This window comes from Capra hircus, chromosome 11 (genome assembly GCF_001704415.2).
Source record: "Capra hircus breed San Clemente chromosome 11, ASM170441v1, whole genome shotgun sequence".
In the NCBI taxonomy this organism is placed as follows: Eukaryota; Metazoa; Chordata; class Mammalia; order Artiodactyla; family Bovidae; genus Capra; species Capra hircus.
This window is the reverse complement of record NC_030818.1, coordinates 70,942,784-70,963,389: the sequence shown is the minus strand read 5'-3', so window position 1 is coordinate 70,963,389 and position 20,606 is coordinate 70,942,784. Positions and strand designations below refer to the sequence as shown.

General features: G+C 49.6%; 1 protein-coding gene across 3 annotated transcripts in view; it reads left to right on the top strand.

Moving 5' to 3' along the window:
- Positions 1–20,606, top strand: part of PLB1 (phospholipase B1) — a 132,641-nt gene that overhangs the window by 36,702 nt on the left and 75,333 nt on the right. For all 3 annotated transcript variants that reach the window (XM_013967846.2, XM_005686861.3, XM_013967845.2), the window contains exons 8-15: positions 1,754–1,844; positions 2,230–2,281; positions 4,371–4,457; positions 11,233–11,295; positions 12,032–12,111; positions 13,029–13,104; positions 14,028–14,132; positions 15,732–15,788. In XM_013967846.2, the coding sequence (XP_013823300.2) occupies positions 1,754–1,844; positions 2,230–2,281; positions 4,371–4,457; positions 11,233–11,295; positions 12,032–12,111; positions 13,029–13,104; positions 14,028–14,132; positions 15,732–15,788 (611 nt within the window). The remainder of the gene's footprint in view (positions 1–1,753; positions 1,845–2,229; positions 2,282–4,370; positions 4,458–11,232; positions 11,296–12,031; positions 12,112–13,028; positions 13,105–14,027; positions 14,133–15,731; positions 15,789–20,606) is intronic.

The window sequence follows — 20,606 nt, the reverse complement described above, 5'->3', positions numbered from 1 at the left end:
CAGCATGGCCGGGACCCCACTGAGCAGAGGAGCAGCAGAAGGCAGGGCAGTGGGGGCAGGGTACACCTGCGTGCCCGTAGGGACGGGACTCACCTGGAGCTGACAGTGAAGCCAGTCGAGCTAAGAGGGATGGGCCAGGGACGGGGCGATATTGGGTAGCCAAGCCCACAGAGGAGCAACTCGTCTTCCAGGAGAAAGTGCTACAGGGGCATCGAGGCCCGAGTTCAGCCCATCTGTTCTTTGACCCCAGAACCTTAGAGCTCTTCCAGTCTAGCTGTGTCCCCTCACCCACCACAGCCATTGTGCCATTGTGCAAATGGGAAAACTGAGTCTCAGGGAAGTAAACGGACCATCCCAAAGTTACACGGTCAGTATGTGGCAGAGTCCCTGGGAACCCAGGTGGCCCAGCCCCACAGCCCGCGTCCTTTGTTCTGACTCCAGAGAGGGGTAACTAGGACAGAGCAGCTGCCAGCAGCCCTAGAATAAAATAATGGGCAGATTGATATGAAAAGACCCAAGGCCATGTTTGATCACAAAGAAGCAGTGTTTTACAAACGCCTTTAATTTGGTATTCCGTGGTGGCTCAGCTGGTAAAGAGTCCACCTGCAATGCGGGAGACCTGGGTTCGATCCCTGGGTCAGGAAGATCCCCTGGAGAAGGGAATGGATTCCGGCCTGGAGTATTCCATGGCCTGTATAGTCTATGGGGTCCCAGAGAGTCAGACAGGACTGAACAAATTTCAACACCAAGCTGTTTTGTCATTCATCCTCGCAGACCCTCCTGATGTGAGGAAGAGAAAGTGCCCCACCCCCCACCCACTCACACGTGCGCACTCTCACACAGACATGCCCACACACCCACTCTGACCCTGTGACCTTCAGCTCTGGGTTCCCACCACGCATAGGGGATGGGTTCCGTCCGCGGGCTGGTCAGGGCGCCATAAAGGAGCCTCATGAGTCTGGGTTGAGGATGAAGACGTTGTGGCCCCAGGTGACTGAGGGGGCTGCCCAAGCAGACGAAGCCCAGTGGACGACTCCCGCTCTCCTGCCCCTTCTCTCTCTGCTACCTGCACAGTGTCAGCTTCCTTCAAAAGCAGCCGCTCTTGAGCTGTCTTTTGGATTCTGCTCCACAAAGCCCCAGGCACTTGTGGATGGGGACAGTGGAAAGAGGTGCCAGGGAGGGGAGCACCGCTTCGCAGCCGTGACACTCTCCCCGTCTGCCCTCTCCTCTCTCTGGGGCAGACACAGCCTAACTGGTCCTGACAGCACTATTTTTAGCGGTCCTCCGGCTGTCAGCTCTGGGACGCGTCTTCTATGTGCTCCCCGGAGCCTTCCCGCTCCGCTGTCACTCTCAGGATGAGGGAGGGCAGGGAGGAAGCCTGCCGAGGCCCCCATCCCAGCACACTTTCCCTAACGAGTATGCAGCGCAGGACAGTGAAGAGCTGCGGGATCTGAGTGCTCAGGCTCAGATCCCAGCCCCCTCAGGCAGCTGGCGTAGCCTCCCCCAGCCTCAGTTTCCCTTCACACACACACACACCTCGGGGCTTAGCACTTGGCTGGCCAGCACCTGGTGGCCAGCTTTTCTCAACTCTGTTCACTTCCAAGGGCCTGCTACACGGTGGCCCTCACAGCCCAAGGCAGGTCATGCTTTGGGACAGGGGCAGGGACCCTGGCACCTCACCCCAGAGTGGGTCAGTCTTTACAGGTGACCACCGGCTGCCAGGACCACAGCCTCAAACTAGCTCTCTCTTTAGTCCTTTCAGATGTCATTAGATACTTCAATCCATCTGTTCTGAAGCCCATATGCCCCCTCGGGACCGGAGCGGTAGGCCGTGCTGCTGCTGAGTAAGCTCTTTTTCTGGCTCTCTGCAGGGCTGGGCGCCCTGTCATCCTTGGCATCTGGATGGGAGGCTTTGATGGTGCCGGGGGTGGGGGGGTGGGGTGGGGGGTGGGCCGGGGGAGGGTGGTGGTGCTGGAAGAGTCAAAGAGGCTTTAAAAGAAAGGTCTGTGTTAAGTCAAAACCGAGATGTGTCTCCTGTGCTGGCTTTAGTCTGTTGATGGGCCTAATAAAAAAAATCAGGTCAGTGTCTGCCTTCCAGGACTCAGGAGGGGTGCAATGCAGCCTCCTGCTTAGAGCCTTGTGCGTAGGCTGGGGCAAGCGGCAAGCTTTCAGCCCCTGACAAAGTTGTATTTAACTGACTTTTCTCTTGGCTCCCTTCTCTCTGTGCAGAGACTTGTGGATTCAGGCAAAAGACCTAGTGAGGAACATGAAAGAGAACCAGGTGAGAATCCATCCAGCTTTGCTGGGGGCTGTTCTATCTGCTAGGAGGCCATCAGACCAAAGACAGCAGGCCGCCAAAGCCCTGCAGCCATCATGCCCTGAGCTTGGCAACCAGTATGGCCTGGGCCCTCCAAGAACACCCCTGCCCCTGGTATCCTCTGGAGGCCAATAGAACACAGGGCCTCTTCTCATATTCCCCAGTTTGGTCCTGCCAAAGTTGGCAAATGAACTAAATAACTTCTTGCTCAGCAAGGTGGTTGAAATCTTGGGTTCTAGAGGGACACCTGTTGGAGGATGAATCCTGAGTTTCCACCTATTAGCTGTGTGACACTGGGTAAGGCACTTAACTTCTCTAATCCTCAGTTTTCCCATTTATGAAATGAGAGTAATACGAGGGCCTGCAGCACAGGGCTAGGGGTGGATTCAGTGAGGTGCTGCGTGCGCCCAGCACAGAGGCAGTGCCCAGTGCAAGCCTGCAGCTGTCATTGTCATTGAAGAGACTGTTCTGTCATTACTAATCATCGCACCCATTCTAGTTCTTGGGTGGAGGCTTCTGTCACATGCATGCTGGGGCTCTAGTCCCCACTCTCCTAGGAGTGTAGACACCCTTTACTCAGAAGCTCACATATGGGTTTGTAATAAGCCGCCTCTAATCTATTGTGCTCTCCTTATGGACAAGTATCAAATCTAGGGAAGCTTTGCTATCAAGCTGGCTTTTAACGAGGGACTTAGCCTGAACCACTGGAACCAAGGGAAGCCACTGTCTCAGCCAGCCATGCATTCATTAAAGAGCTGGGATGTTCAAGCCAGGTCATTCCAATTTATACAAGTGAAGTCGCTCGGTCGTGTCCGACTCTTTGCAACCCCTTGGATGGTATCCCACCAGGCTCCTCCGTCATGGGATTCTCCAGGCAAGAATACTGGAATGGGTTGCCATTTCCTTCTCCAGGGGATCTTCCCGACCCAGGGATCGAACCCAGGTCTCCCACATTGCAGGCAGACACTTTAACCTCTGAGCCACCAGGGAAGCCAATTCATACAAGGAGAGGGGCAAATATAGGAGCAATGCTATAAAGAGTGGCTTCTTCCAAACTAGAGACTTCTCAAATTTCTGGAATGATCATAACATTCTGGAAAATGGCTAGAGGTCTTGAATCAAATCCTGTCATTTTGCAGATGAGAAAACTGAAGCCCCAGAAAGTCTTATGACTTGTCTGAGTTCAGAGCCAGTTAGTTAGAGCTAAAATCAAAAGTGCCTGATTCACATCCAGTGCTCCTCCGGAGCACCATGCTGCCTCTTCCAAAACAGAAGTTTGTTTTTTTTGTTCCACAAGTAACACATGTTCATTAGAGAAAGATCAGAAAACACAGATAAACAAAAAAGAATACTAAAATCATCGCAAACCATCCTTAAACCTGATGTCTAGAGATAGTTACTGTTGACAAGTTGGTGTACATTCCCTTCCATAATTTTTCCAAGCACATACGTTCGTATACATTTTATAAAATAGCCGTGTTGCTTGATGTATATACTTTTTACAGTCTGCTTTTCTTGACATCATATTTCTGCTGATGGCAGTTATGCTTCCCAGCACTTTTTGAACAGTCACATGGTATTTCATGTCATGAGTGCTCCATAGTTTACACAGCAGTCCTCTATTTTAGGCATTTATATTGTTTCCAACTTTTATGACAAGGCTTCATTGTTGTAGCTAAGTCTTTCACATATCCATTTCCTTAAGACTCATTTTTGGAAGTGGATTGTGGATCTAATGGTAAGCCTCTTAAAAAAGTTTTGATGGATTTTTCCATATTGCCTTCTAGAGCAGGGATTGAGCCCGAGTCTCCCGCATTGCTGGCAGATTCTTTACCATCTGAGCCACTGATCTGGGGGATTCTGATCTGGCGGATGCTAAAGTTCTACAACTTTAAATGACTACCCTAGATGTCTCCTTTTGAAAAAATCCATACATATGGTTTGGGGAGGGGCTCGTATGAAATCAAAAGACAGGCAAAGAGAGAAGCTCTTTTGGCACCAGGATTCCCGCCATCTCTTTTTCATGGTATCATCCTTTATTTCTTTTTTACAGCAACTTGACTTTCAAAATGATTGGAAACTCATCAATGTGTTCTTCAGTAATGCTAGCCAGTGTCATCTGTGCTCCTCCACCCAACAGGTAAACCGCAGGCGGGAGGCAGAGGGATTGCAGATGCTGGGGTGGGTTCCGAGTGAATGAACTAAGCCTGACTGATCTGCACCTGGCAGGCTGGGCCTGATGGCACTTATTTCCAAGTTAGGGCAGGCAGGTATACAGACAGATATCTGAGGGCCGAGGAACCATGCTGAGGGACATGCATATATGCACGCTTAGTCACTCAGTTTGTGTCCGACTCTTTGCAACCCCATGGACTGTGGCCACCAAGCTCCTCTGTCCATGGGGATTCTCCAGGCAAGAATACTGGAGTGGTTGCCATGCCCTCCTCCAGGGAATCTTTCCAATCCAGTGATCAAAACCACATCTCCTGCATTGCAAGAGGATTCTTTACCACTGAGCTATGGGGGAATTCTTAACTTACCATCCTATCAGGAAGAGGAAACCATGATATAGAGAGCTATGGGGGATTCTTAACTTACCATCCTATCAGCAAGAGGAAACCATGATATAGATAAACTGAGCCAGTGATCATTCTGCAACTGAGGAAAATTCACTTTCTGATAAAAGATCATTTTACCTGTTGTAGCTCCAATTTTATTTAAATGCTGACATCAGGAGTTAAAGCGGGATCTGTACTTTTGGTATTGCTTCTTAACTAGTTTACTGTGAACTCCAGTTTTAAAGGAAAGTTGTCAAGTTGTTCATATAGGTTGACTATATTGTCAAGGCTCTTTGGCATTCCCAGGAATGGGATATGAAATATGTGACTTTTAAAATATTTTATGTAGGTGACTGACTGTGACTTATGTCTTTATTGAAGAGTGTCTAGGTTAGGATCAGTTGAAGGTGAAAGGGTGGCTTAGGCTATGGTGACATCAACGGCACACATTTGATTCTTCAGGAGCCTGCTTGCCTCCAGGATGGCCCCACCACTTACAACAGTTCGAGTGCCTGCCCGCTGTCCTTTCAGCCACCTTCCAGGGCCTCCACCAGGCCATGGCACAAGCAAGGGTGAAGTTTCTTGGGTGCTGTCCTCTTATTTTCTGTGTCCCTCTCCCAAACACATACTCTTGCCTTCCTCCAAATGCTCCATGATTCCCAGCCTACCATCAAAACTCCACTTCCTTTAGTGATGTTGGGCATGTAGATCTTGAATCTTGTTCTACTTCACTTCTGTCTTCTCCCATGGCAAGTGAAATTTACATTATCTGTTTATTCTTGGCACCCTCCACTTAGGCCATCACACAAACCAGCATGTACTCATGTACTTTACACATTCGTGCACTGAATGCTCAAATAAGCAGTTAGGCATTACTATATTCCTCTGTATATCCACTCATGCATCCATTCATCCATCCATCAGTTATCTATTCATGCATAACCTCACTCTGTCCTCTTACATGCAGGCACATATTATGGCATTTATGATGAGTTGTTCATGCTAGCATCTGACTTTTTTAATATTTGAATGTATTCATTAACACTTCCACTCATTCTTGATTTCTCCCACACATTTTATCTTGGGTTCAAGCATTGCTGCGTGAATTCTTGCATTCTTTCATGTATTTATTCCTTCAATACATTACATTGATTCTTAAATACGTACACAAAATATTCTTGTGTGCATGTGTCCATTTATGTATTATTTACTTTTTAAAATTTCTAACTACACAAGCAGTGCTCAAATGCTTTCTCCTTTTAAAAATGAAGCATTACAGTTAATGCAAAAATATTCTTTAGCCAACACCTCTGATCCTCTCACTTTTTTCTCCCAAGTATTTTGCACATCTGTAATTCCTAGTATTCCTTTATGGGTGTGGATATGAGAGAGGTTCACCATAAATAGTGTTATATTGTATCTACTATTGAATAATTTTTTTCACTAAATATTTTTGAGATCTAGTCATGATGATGCTTATAGATTAAATTTATTCCTTTAATTGCTAAATAATATCCCATAGTGTATGTTTACCAGATTTTATTTTGCTATTTCTATATTGGTGACCATTTAGGTGTTTCTAGTTTTTCACTATTGTAAACAATCTTGTTCATTTACTTGAACATAGTGTTTTTCTAAATACAGTGATTATATTTCATTGTATTCAATTATAGTGTAATTATATTTCAAATTGTAGATTGAAGTATATTAATGGGTCAAAAATCAGTTTAAAAGATTATAACAAAAAACTATAAAAAATAGAATAGAATCAACTATAAAATACTAGAGTTTATTGCATGTAGAGTTTATTGGTTTGTGATTATTTTTGTTTCATTTACATATAGATATGTATGTACTGGGTTGTGATGTGAAATATACCTCACACCATGGGTCATGATCAAGGCAGTTTGAAGAGAAGTGCCTTGAGTAGATTCTTAAACATAGAATTGCTGGTTATCAGATACATACACTTTAAATCTTGAAGGACTACCTAATTGCCCTCCAAAGGAGCCAAACCCATTTATAGTCTAATATCTTAGGACCAATGCCAGCATGTAAAGGGGCTTTTCCATACCACTAAGCAGTTCTCAGATACCAGCGGGATGTCCTACAATTCAACTCAATTCTGACATGATCTACCTAGAGATAGTATCAGATCCCGCAGGCTAAGGGCCCAGTCCTCCAGGACCGCCCCCCACCCCACATTTCAGATGCCAGTCCCAAGCCCAGGTTGTCATCTGAGCTTCTGCCCAACTGGCTATAGATTGGAGATTCCAACAAGCCCCTCCTTGAGTTCAGTTAGTTTTCTTGAGTAGCTCACAGAACCCAGGGAAACATTTTACTTATTGGGTTATTGGTTTATTATAAAAGGACATAACTCAGGATCAGCCAGACGGAAGAGATACACTGGGCAAGTTATGGGGAAAGAGCCAGGACCCTCCATGCCCTCTCTAGCTGGGCCATTCTCCCAGCACACCCAGGTGGTCACCACCTGGGAAGCTCTCTGAACCTATCCTTTTGGGCTTTTATGGAGGCTTCATTATATAATATGATGACTGACTAAATCATTGACCAATGGCAGTTGATTCAGCTTTCAGCCCCAGGTAGATGGTGGGGTGGGGGAGGAAACTTAAGTTCCAACTCTCTAGCCACAGGGTTGATTCTCCTGGCAACCAGCCTCTGTCCTTAGGGGTAGTCCAAAAGTCACCTCATTAGCATAGCAAAACACACTTTTATGCTCTCATCACTTAGGAAATTCCAATGGTTTATAAACTCTGTGCCATAAAAAGGGACAAAGACCAAATATATACTCTGTATTATAAATCACAATATCACATATTCTCACCAATGTCTGAGTGCACCCATTCTCTACAAGCTTCCCGACACTGTTACCAACCTAATGATTCTTTTTTGTCACTATGTGAAATTCCCTCAAGATCTAGTCATGTTGAGACATATGGATTAAGTTTGTTCACACTTAGAGCCTCACACCTTTAATTGGCTGTAAACATATGACAAAAGTAATCACGCCTCACCTCTGATTTCTAAAGGGCTACATACCAGCGACTTAATCTCTGTAAAGTGAGCTCAATGTAGCAATCTTTACTAGCATTCGCTTAAATTCCCACTTCGTTGCATATTTTCTTCTCTCTTGATTTTTGTTTTGCACAAAGACCACCAAGGGTTTTGAGCCTAGAATAAATCTCACCTCCACTGCCATTGCCCCCATAGGACCTCGTGGCTCATAGGTCTGGCTCTCAGCATCCTTGGCCTGGGTTGGCTGCTTCCTGCCTTCATTCCTCCAGTCTTGCTTCTGCAGCACAGACCCACCCCTCACATCCTAGTCTTCCTGGTGGTGCCTCTGGTCACAGCTAACCCAGAACCACCATCTGAGAAGTTCTTACACAGCAGTTTGCATCCCCAGTGGACATCATAGGCACAGCCTCTCCATGAGGGGTTGTTCTGCAGTCTCAGGAGTTGCAGCAGGTACTCTGAGACTGTGGGCTCCAGGCTTCCACCTGACCTCAAAGCAGTTCTACCTTTACTGGCAACATACATACATCAGGTTCCCTGAAATAGTTCATATGAAATAAAGGTATTTCACTGTTAAGGAGAAATTGAACACATAAGTTCCTGTCCTACTTAGGACCTGGAATTTTCCTCCTATAAGAGGCCTTGGGGCTCCTTTCATGGGGAATAGACAAGGGCCTGGGTCCACACTTGCTCTTTAGGGGTTTCTTAAGACCAGAGTTCTAGGAGGAAGATGATGAAGAGCTATTCATTAGATGGTGACAGTGCTGCCTCAGGCCTGCTCTGGTGGGTCCAGCTATTCAGAGGCAGGTGCGTCAGAGGCAGCTGGTAACCTGGCTCATAGCAGTGATGCAGGGATGGTTTAAGGGTCTGGACTCTTACTTACTGCTCTCCAGTTAAAGTCTAAATGTGGGGAGTAAGGAAAAAAATCAGAATAAGAGAGAGGAGAAAGGAAAAAGATGAAGACTGATACTGCAAGAATTCGTCCCTGAATCCAGTTTGTTTGCCCCATGCACAGTGGGCCGTGGGACACCAAGGTTTGCAGAGAGAAAGGATTTACTCACCAGGCAGCCAAGCGAGAAGGTGGGAGAACAATCCTCACATCTACCTCGGGACATTTATGGGAGAGAGAGACAGGGCGATCTGAGACATGGGGAGTGTGGGAGAAAGATGGGGAGAGAAGGAAAAAGTGAGGGAATTGTAGTTCTGCCCAGGTGCAACCAAGCTGTTAATACCTGCTTCTTCACGGGACACGTGTTCAGAAAAGGGCTGTGCCAGCCTGTTCTGAAGGTGGAATTCAGGGTCTTCTGGTATCAAAAGGTCACCAATGGAATCCTCAACACATGCCCATTTGGAGGTCTCAACCATTTTTATTCATTTGGAGCTCAAGCCAGTGAACAGCTGACTCCAAATTCCTGAAAAACAACTTGGGCAAACATCTCATTGTTTAAGCTATGTCATGCTTGGAGGACATACAAGTTATTGTAAAAACAATGAAAGGGAGCTTGATCAGTGAAAGCAGATTACAGTTCATTATTTAATAAGCAAGTTACAGTTTAATGTATCTAATGGATAACAACGCTCGGTTTCAAAAATACACTCGCTTATTCTTTCAGATGCCTTTAGAAATAGATGTCAACATTTTGGAGGGCACACACTGGCAGTATGACTCAAGAAATCAAAAAGTGTTTGTGCCGTTTGGCTGAATAATCTTACTTCTCGGAATGAATCCCAGGGAAATACTTTGTTAGAAAAAGTTGTCTGGTTGCAGGCACACGTTTGATAATGGAGCATTCTTCTGATTCTAGGGGCAAAAGATATCAATGGAAATATGCAAGTTCATTTGAAGAAACAAGCTTCCCAAGTGGCGCTAGTGGTAAAGAACCCTCCTGCCAATGCAGGAGACGTAAGAGATGTGGGGTTCAATCCCTGGGTCAGGAAGATCCCCTGGAGAAGAACATGGCAATCCACTCCAGTATTCTTGCTGGAGAATCCCATAGACAGAGGAGCCTAATGGGCTACAGTCCCTAGGATTGCAAGGAGTTGGACACAACTGAAATGACTTAGTATGCATGCATTTGAAGAAGTAAACTTTTTTCCTGATTTCAACTTATGGAGGAGTTTATCATATGTGACATCATAGGCAAGGGACATTTTATAGGAGTATCATGTCTTCCACTAAAGACATGGTGCCCCAGTTGGTGCCCCACAGGCAACCATTCAGCACTTGGAAAGCCTAGGTGGGCCCCAGCTCACTCTGCAGCAGTGAATAGGCACCTTGACCAAGAATTTTCTAAAGCAGAGTTTGCAGTCCAAGGAGAACCATGCAGGGACTCCCCGAGGGAAGAGGGATGCCCTGAGTATGGTCCAGAGGGGAATTGAAGCCCTTTCTCGACAGACTTCCCAGGCCTCTTTAGAAGGGAAAGTGTGATGCTGAATGTCACGCTCAGGGAGAGAAAAAACTGAGACAGAAGGCTTTATTGCTGGCTGTGGCAGCAGCATGGGCAGGACTGGCTATAGCCAGCGGATAGCCTTGCACTGAAGCAGAGACACAGGATGGGGGAGACTGCCCTCCAAGCAGTCCCAGCCTCAGTGATTGACAGCTGTCTCCAGAGTCAGTGCCTGCAAGGCATGCTTTGTCGTCCTCTGAGCCATGTTGCCTCAGGGGACATCAGGTATGCAGGCAGCTGAGAAGATTGTCTTGTTGAAAAGTTTACTTTTGTTATGTTTTCACACCGAAAACATAAACCAGGGCTGTTTTTTTGAAGTGCTCTTATTTGCTTATTTTCATTACACAAGAGGAATTGGGTGGATAGGAGGTGTCTTTAAATAGTCAGTGACAGGAGTCCCTTTCTTGGGGTGGATGTGGCAGGGGGAGGTCTGCGAAGAGTGTAATGGAAAAGTTTGGAGGACCTTCTGAGTCCTTAAATCCAAGCATAATTATGTCCCCGCTCTGGACCTGATTTTCTTCAGGTCAAAGTGATTCCATCAGCCTTTGGGAGTAAGTCTGGCCTCCTGTCCCAAATGTCAGCTTTCTAATTGCCTTGATCTTGGGCTTGCTCTTTCCTGACATGAAACTTTTTTCCTGGTGGTGGGTGATGGGTCAGGGAAGTCAGAGAATGGACCAGAAAAAAAAAAAAAAAAAAAACCAACCTAGGGAGCTCTGGGAACTCTACACCTGTCTGTGGGAGACTGGGATCTAGAAGGGCCTTTGTCGCTATCAGGCCCATCGAGGTAGGTGGGGGTGGCTGGTGAAAGCAAGAGACAGGCCGGTGTGAGCCTGGACATCTCGTCCCACCCACGTTTAGCACATTTCTCCTTCCACAGCAAAGTCATGTGACAAGCAGCCTGGACCAGCTGACCAGGACACTGGACTACCTGCAACAGGAGGTGAGGCTCCCTCAGCTCTGTGGGCCCAGGCGCCCAGAACTCCGTCACAGGCGCCTGCAGCAGCCAAGAGAAGCTATCCTTCTGTGGGTTGGCGGGGCTCTGGTTTCCTTTAAATGGCCTCCACTGCGATGGGGAAACGGACTCCCAGGAGGGAGTCCAAGACTCCAGAGAAAGGGAAGGCATTGGAGGAGCCAGGCTTCTTGGCCTTTTGATGAAAAATGGGTCAGATATAGAACTCTTTACTCTTGCAAAGGATATTCCTGAGGGACCTCTGGAGAGGAGGAAGGATATAGGCCAGTTCTTCCCTGGGTTCTTGGTGACCTGCTATTTCCTGAGGACTGGCTCTGACTGAGTCTAGGGTGGTGATGGCCTGAAGGGGCCTTGAGAACCCTCAAACTCCACTAAGTGACCAGTGAGGGCACTGCATATCCTGGAAACCCCAGGGGAGCTCTGGGAGAAGAAGAGAGTCTACAGTCCTATTATCACCAGGTCTTGCTGCCCTGCCCGTACTGTGGTGGAGAGGTACCCTGCCCACCATGGGGGATGATGGCACAGCGGCAGGGCCAAAAGCTTTGAACCAACCCTAACCATCTCCCAAAGGGCCTACCTGTTTAACAAGGAGGCCCATCGTGCTCAACTGGACCCCAAACTAGGTTCAAACCAAGGGTTCCAGAAAGGCCATGCAGCCGTGACCCTGACTCTGCAAATGTTCATCTTTTCCCTTGCATCCCTCTAGGTCCCCAAAGCATTTGTGAACCTGGTCGATCTCTCTGAGGCCCTGAGGGGCTCACACTGGCATCAGAAGACTCTGCTTAGGTAAAAAGGGGACCAGCATTTGCGGCCTGGTACCACGTGTCAGGCATTGTGTGAGGCATTTAACGTGCATTAACTGACCCAAGGGATGGAGTTAGAGAGAGGTGAGGGGACGTGTGTGTGTGATCACACAGCCGGTGGGGGCAGAGTTGGGCTGCAGGAGCGGCCTGGATTAAGGAATGAAATAGTCACTCTGGTTGACGTGGCGCCAGGTGCCCTACTCCCACCAGAATGACTTGAGAGTTTACAAAACAGCTTGGGTAAAACGTCCAGAAGCCAAGACGTGTTACTTCAGGACACTGGAGAGACAGTTTAGCCTAAGTGGATTTTATTTTCACACAACTTGATTCCCATATATTTCTGAAATGTTTCAGAGAATTTAAACTTTATGAACCTAAATCTTGAGATTTCTGGCCTTGTATCCAGAATAGATATCCTTCGTGATGTCCTTGGTGATGGATAGTGCTGCAGTCCATGGGGTCGCAAAGAGTCGGACATGACTGAGCGACTGAACTGAACTGAACCCAGAAAAGTTCATGTGGATAAAGTCAGGATAGGGATGGTTGGAGGTGGTGGTGATGGAAAGGAGAGGAAAGGGGCATTTGAAGAGGAAGAAGAGAGAGGGTCTCAGAGTAGGGGAAAGAAGGAGAGAAGGTGGGCCTCTGGGGGAGGGAGGGAGGCAGTGCATCAGGAGGTGTCTCCATAATGTATCCTTTTTCTCCCCAGTGTGTCCCTCCCATCCTCCCTTTCTTCTTTCCTTACTTCCTTCTTTCTCCTGGACCCTCTGAGACCCCCAACTCGTCCCTTCCCTGCTCCCTAAGCAGCACCCAGGTCCCTGCATCCCCATCTTTCCCCAAGGGGCTGCCTGGATGGTCCCAGCACCGCATCCACACTCACTTCTGGCTTGTTTTAACCTGCAGCCCCACGGCCCAGCCCTGCAGGTGCTCAGGGGAGACCTCGCGGCTGAGCAGTGTTGTGACCCAGTGGGCTTACCAGGTGAGCCCACTCTGGGACACTGGCTGCTGGCTCACAGGGGAGGGTGGCCGTGAAAACAGAGGTGTAGGAACAATGAGGGTGCCAGCTTGCTGAGGTGGGGCCCCACCTGCTGAAGTCGGGACTGAGAGTCAGGAACCCAAGGCAGCAACTCCTCTGGGGGCACTTCCGGGTGGTGCTGTGATTTTCCTGGATGTAAAGTGGGGATGTACTGGTTGCTGGGGGGAGAGTAGATGGAAGTGCAAGGGTGGTGGTGGTACCTACGGTTAAACATGCTGAAGAACTTTGGAGATCACTCCGAGATCGTTTGGTCATTGCCGCTTATACCGTGGCTGCTGAGCTAGTTTGCCCAGATTAGGCTTGTGCCCCAGACTATAGCCAGGAACAATAGCCCCTGAAGACATGTATCCAGCTTATAGCAGAGACCCCATGACAGTGTGGATGGCTCAGCAGAAGCCTTCATCCCCACCAGCAAACAGCACAGAAGACAGCTCCCACTGATACATGTTACCATGATGACTTTTAATCTAAGAAGAAATTTATACCTGTGAAGCTATATGGCACTTGACTCAGTCAGGAAGGGACAGCTTCTGACGGGGTCATAGCATATCCCTCTACAGAACTCAGCCCTTGAAGAGAGCGTGGGGGCCCTCGCTATGTGGTGGGCAGCTGTATACTTCTTGAGCTCTCAGAGAATATATTTCAGGTCTAACTCTGCTATTAGCTGACGCTAGCACTTCAGAGGAGAATGAAAACCCAATTTAGTCAATCATAAGGCCCCAAAATATGAGATGAGAGGAGCTTGCAAGCAGCGCACAAATCAGACCAGCACGGGTGGGTCATTCTGACCGGTGCAGGGGTGAGGGACTTGCTGGGAGGACAGGAGGATGGGGCAGGCTGAGCCTTGACGGTGCTCGTTTCTTCAGGAAACTTGGGAACGTCTCCTGGCCTCCAGCAAGTACAACGAGCAGGAGTCCTTCGTGGTCGTCTTCCAGCCTTTCTTCTACGAGAGAGCCCTGCCGCCACCCTCAGTGAGTGAGGCCCGGCCCACACCCTCTCCTGCCCCCGTCCTCTCCTCCACAGGAGACCCAGCCCAAGACGTGCAGTCTCAGGGGAAATGCTGCAGTTCTGTCTTATACTCTGGGGCCCGTTTCCCCGTGGGGCTGGCTAACCCTGTGAGGTGGGTTCTGAGAAGCAGAGCAGCCCGGAGGTAAAGAGCATGGACTTCACACGGACAGCTTCCAGCTCTGGAATGGGCTGGCTGTGTGACTGTGGGCAAGTTGTCTGAACTCTCTGTGCTTTGGTTCCTCACCTGGGATGTTAGGGCCATTTTTAGTAGGGTGGTTGTCAGTTCAGTTCAGTTCAGCCGCTCAGTCGTGTCCGACTCTTTGTGACCCCATGAATCGCAGCACGCCAGGCCTCCCTGTCCATCACCAACTCCCGGAGTTCACTCAGACTCACGTCCATCGAGTCAGTGATACCATCCAGCCATCTCATCCTCTGTTGTCCCCTTCTCCTCCTGCCCCCAATCCCTTCTAGCATCACAGTCTTTTCCAAAAATGAGTCAACTCTTCACATGAGGTGGCCAAATACTGGAGTTTCAGCTTTAGCATCATTCCTTCCAAAGAAATCCCAGGGCTGATCTCCTTCAGAATGGACTGGTTGGATCTCCTTGCAGTCCAAGGGACTCTCAAGAGTCTTATCCAACACCACACTTCAAAAGCATCAATTCTTCGGCGCTCAGCCTTCTTCACAGTCCAACTCTCACATCCATACATGACCACAGGAAAAACCATAGCCTTGACTAGACAGACCTTAGTCGGCAAAGTAATGTCTCTGCTTTTGAATATGCTATCTAGGTTGGTCATAACTTTTCTTCCAAGGAGTAAGGGTGGTTGTCAGGGGTGAGTAAATAGGTGTGAGGATCTTAGAACAGAGCCTGGTGTGTGGAAGCCCTCCATATCTCTCAGCCATGGTGACTATTCAGGGTGGAATTTCCAGGCACCACGCCACACTCTCTCTGCAGGCTCCTCCACACCCATCCTTACAAGGGAGGGTGATTCGAGTTGCTTCCTCATCCAGGTCACTGAACCAATGCCTCTCACCCCAGGAGGCCTACAACCACAAGCGCTGTGGTGGGTCCAGGCACGCTCAGCTCAGCAAGGTCTCTGACGCCTCTGGGGCTTTAGCACTGTGTATCTGGGGCAGTTTTCCCTCCAGGCTCTTGGTTTCTGTTTCTTGGAGTCACTGTGTCCCTCCGGGACTTCTGTGATGTTTAAATAGTGATTTAGAAAGAAGAGGAGGAGGAATATTAGTTCTCATCCCCCTCCTACTCAGACCACACCTGAATCACTTCCGTGCCACCTGCTCCTTCTGGTCTTTAGTTCAGTGTGTACAAGCCCACGATGACAAGTAGCAGCCAGGCGTGTAACCCGCCCCTCCAGGCCCTCACATCCCAGCCCTGACCCCAGACAGCTGTCCTCTACGTTCCCACCATTCTTAATGGGGAAGCATGAAGGATCGAGGCACATCAGGGCCCCCCATCTCTGCCAGGGGAGCTTCGAGAGTGTGTGGCAGGGCTATCCCATCCCTTGGGGGCACACAGGGCTCTTCATTTGGTTCTCTTTCAGGGGGAGCAGCCATTCCAGGATCCCACTGCTCTTGGCTTGACTCTCTGGAACAGCATGGTGAGTGGCTGGGTGTTCCGGGGCTGCACTGATAACCTGGGGTTTGTTCTGTGGAAGGAGGGGCAGGACTCTGCCGCTGCGCCCGACCTGCCCGCCTGCTGCTGGAGGGGCTGCAGGAACCACGAGGACTCCAGGATGATGGTGATTCTGGTCCACCAGGGGTCCCTCCCACACCTAGTATGGCCCAGCTGGGACCCCTGGGAGTTTCCCCTCCTCTTCCCAGAAGCTGGGCTGTAGCCCTGACAGTGAGCAGGGCTCCCTGGAAAGCCTCAGTTCTGCTCTTCCTGGAGGCAGGGACACCTCCCTGGAGTCTGTCTGGGAGACTTCACTGGGAGTCAGGCACTAGGGATCAGGCTCACGTAGCAGTAGGTCCGGGTTCCTCTCACTTCACACTTGAGGGCTGTCATGCGGTTCCCAGGGCCCAGGGTGGTGCCTGGGGTGAGTGGGCTCAAAGCTCTCACGGGCGTGTGAACCTAGGGTCTCCGCTCCCTTTCTACAAAACCCCTGAGCTGACACGTGGTGAGTGTGTGGCTCCCTCCCTCCCGGCCCACAGCGAGTACTCACCACAGTGACCCTTCCTCCTCTGACTGGGACAGGCTTTCCCCAGACTCTGAAGTTTCCCCCAGGGCTGTCTGGGATTCGTCAGTGGATGGAATGTTCTGTCAAGACTCTGAGCCTCTCCAGGACACCAGACAGAGGCCTGATTTTGCCATTTACTTTTTTCCCCATCCAAGCTGTCTTATTTTTAGAATTCCCAAGACAGAAACTTGGTTTTCTTCTTCCTTGAATTAGAAAAATTTTTCTCTCCATCTCCTCGACTGGGGTGCAGAGCTGAGCCCATGAGCAGCTGCAGTTGGGTGTGTGGTAGCCGATGAGACAGGGAGGGCAGGGCTGGCCCAGGCAGCCTGGGTCCATGGAGTCACACCAGCCTTCAGAAGAGGCATTTGATTTCTTTGGATGAGGACCCTTTTTAGTGGGCCTGACCCCTGGGCAAGATATTCCCCCGGAAAACCACGTTACTGCTGATCTCCTGTGAAGGGCCAAGGAAAGTGACTGGTCCTACACAGGCTGCCCTCCCCCACCCTCTCTCTGTGGGAGGAGAGCTGATGCTTTAAGCTCAGCCAAACCTCTCTCCTCCCCAGGAGCCCAGAGGGGAACAGAAGGTCTTGCATTCAAGACCAGGGACTGGGACCTCGTTGGTGTCCCAGGGGCTTTGAGGTGGAGATGGCTTTCCTAGGTGGGCAGTTACCTGCCCACCCCAAACAGCAACCATTTCCTAGCGAGAGGCTTCACACTTCCTGGAGCTGAGTCACTAGGAGAGAAGTGTGTCCCCAGGAAGGTCTGTGCCCTTCTTCCTCTTGGGTGAAATGACAGGCTATCCCACCATCTCACTCCCAGAGCAAGCACAGCTGCCAGAACACACAGACAGCTCCTGCAGGCCCCGGGTAATTTATGAGAAATCAGGGCAGTAACAGGTTTCGGGAAAGGGCACCGCGTAATGAGCCAGAAAACCTAGGTTCGGGTCCAGCTGTGCTATTGGTTGTTTCTTGAGGTGTATCACATGGTCTTTCTGGGCCCCCTTTTCTCTCCTGGCCAGCCTCAGAAGGCCTTGGCAAATACAGGAGCGTTCCCCCTTGGGTCCTCCCAGGGACATGGGGAGACCACAAGCCTCCCTTCCTTCACCTCTGTGCGTCTCTGCTATGTTGGACCCCACCGAGACCACAGAGTTGTCAAAGCCAGTTATGTCCATCATGCCCAGATTTGCAGACCCACAGAGGCCCGAGGGAGGGCCACCCTCTTGCTTGGGGAGCAGAGAGGCACCAGCAGAACTGCTATGACCGCAGGGGCCCGGATTCCATCGCTTCTTTCCTTGGCCTCGCCCCAGGACACAACAGTGGAGCTGGCTGAGCCAACCACACAGTGTCTGCTCCCCTGGCTGAGCTCGGGATGGGTGTGAGCTCTGAGAGTTGGTAAAGGAAAACCCCATACACCTAGCACCATCCCAGTCGAATGAACCACTCAGATGGAAGTTGAGCTCCCGACACACAGCAGAGGAGGATTTGTGTTTGGGATGTAATTCATTCCCAGGCCCTTCCTGCCTCCCCGGTAAATTCTGATAATTCTTATACAACAGTAGTATTGACGAGACCCACCTGTGGGGGCTGTTGCCAGATCCAGTGGCCACGGACCCCCACCTTATGCCTAGCCCTGTGCTAGTGTTAGAATCTCAGGGCAGAGCAAGAAGGCTGGGGAATGGCTCCCAGTGGAGCGGGAATCTCGAGAGCATGTCTAAGGTCACTCCCCTGCCCCTCCCACACTCCAGTTCATCTCGGGGGCTGGGAAGCCAACGCACAGGAGATGCAAGCAGTGAAAGTAAAAGGAGGCCACGAGCAAAGCCCAGCATCAGTGTCCCTGGAGGGTGTGCGTGTGTGTGCAGCGTGGGGTGGTGGACAGAGGGACGCGCACGTGGCCTTTTGATGGACCAAGTCATTTTCCATCCTGAGGGTGGAGGGTCAGAGCAGGTGTAAAGGGAATTAATGGCAGCAGGAAGGATGTAGGTGATGGATAAAGAGACATTTAGGATAAGATTATTCATGCAAATGGGTTTATTGAGAAAACCTATGACTCTTCCTTTGGAGTCCTTAAAAAAATTAGGCTCTGTGATATCCATTTGACTAAAATAATCATGATGTGGTTTTCTCAGTGTTTCTTTCCAGATTCTATCATTGATTAAATTCTTGAAAGATTGGAGAAATCAGGCCAGTTCGACTTCAGGCCACCAAGCCAGGTCCACTGAACACGTCCTTTCAGAGCAGTCGTGAACCTTATGGGTGGGACTCCCATACTTAGAAGTGTCCACCATCAGAATAAAACTGAAAGGAGCTGAGGAGCCCTGTTCTTCCTCTAGCCCCAGAGCGAAAGGTTGCCACTCCTTTGCCAAAAGGTTAATTACACCCTTTTATCTGACCTGGTCCGTTTGGGTGACAAGCCGATCCCAAGAAGGGTAAAGTTCTTTCCTGTTCACTGGGCACAGATGCTGGGATAAGATACTGCTGAGGAGTCTAAAAGGCTCTTGCAAGATGGCAGAGCCCCATGACTGAGCCAGACAGGGGGGTCCATCCCATTGTCTGCTGTCTCTTGTGTCCCTTATCGGGGTGCTTGGCAGGGGAAGGGAGTAGCAGGATGGGGTGCCCTAGGAGCCCAGCCCCTGGGGGCAGCAGTGATGGCAGCAAACATGAGGTTTCCAAACAGTAGAAGTGCGGGCAAGAGAAAATCTACGATCTCTCAAAGCCACTGCATTTTCCTCTTAAGTGTTTACAAATGTGTGTGTGTGTGTGTGTGTGTGTGCATTCTAAGTTGCTTCAGTCGTCTCTGACTCTTTGCGACCCTTTGAACTGTAGCCTGCCAGGTTCTCTGTCCATGGGATTCTCCAGGCAAGAATACTGGAGTGGGTAGCCGTACCCTCTTCCGGAAAATCTTGCCGACTCGGGGATCTTGCCGACCCAGGGATCGAACCCGTGTCTTTTACATCTACCTTCATTGGCAGGTCTTTACCACTCGTGCCACCTGGGAAGTCCCTTACAAATGTACAGTGAATGTTTTAAAGTAACAGAAGGAGCTTAAAATTCCTCCTCCGTTGAATTCTTCAGCTGCCTTCATTTTCTCATCTTCCCTCCAGTGAATTTCCTGGAATGGATCCTCCACTGCCCTCCCTGTGGATACACCACACACTTTTTGCTACGTCACTTTTTGCTATGTTAGATCGGCTTCAGTTATCGTTTAAGTAGCTGCCTCTATCAGCGCTGATACCACTATCACTCTTCCTGAAATGCAGGCACACTCTCTGGTTGTTAGCATGGGGCCGTGCTATGCCCCATGCCCCTGCGCCTCTGTGTCCCAGGTAGAAACACGGGGCTTGCCAGGTGACCAAGTGTTTCATTCATTCCTGCTGGTTTACACCATGTATTTGCCTTTCCTTCCCATTCCTATTCTCCTCTCAGAGGGAAATGTAATCAGGGAGCCAGGCAGCAGCAGGGCAGCAAGGATGGGGGACAGGAAGTCAAGCAGAATAAATAACTGGCTGCTGGAAGGTCAGGAAGCCAGCAACTGCATGAGAGTGATTCGATTGGATCTGGACACCCAGGTCCTCGTGTCAGTTCAGTCTCTCTGGTGTTCAGTTTCCCTGTCATAACAGTGGGCTGGAATCGGTGGTTCTTCTCCTGCAGTGGAACTCAGTCGCTCAGTCATGTCCGACTCTGCGACCCCATGGACTGCAGCACGCCAGGCTTCCCTGTCCTTTACCATCTCCCTGAGTTTGCTTGGACTCATGTCCATTGAGTTGATGATGCCATCCAATCATCTCATCCTCTGTCCGCCCCCCTTCTCCTCTTTCCCTCATTCTTTCCCAGCATCAGGGTCTTTTCTGATAAGTTGGCTCTTCACACCAGGTGGCCAAAGTATTGGAGCTTCAGCATCAGTCCTTCCGATGAGTATTCAGGCCTGATTTCTTTTAGAATTTACTGGTTTGATCTCCTTGCTGCCAAAGGGACTCAAGAGTCTTCTCTAGCATCACAGTTTGAAATCATCAATTCTTTGGTGCTCTGCCTTCGTTATGGCTCAGCTCTCACATCCATACATGACTATTGGAAAAACCACAGCTTTGACTAGATGGTGTTCAGTTCTCTCTGGTGTTCAGTTTCCCTGTAATAGGAGCAGTGGGCTGGGCATTGGTGTTTCCTCTCCTGCAGTGGAGTTCAGCTTGAGCAGGCATTGGAATCCCTGGAGGACTTGATAAAACACAGAGAGCTGGGTCCCACC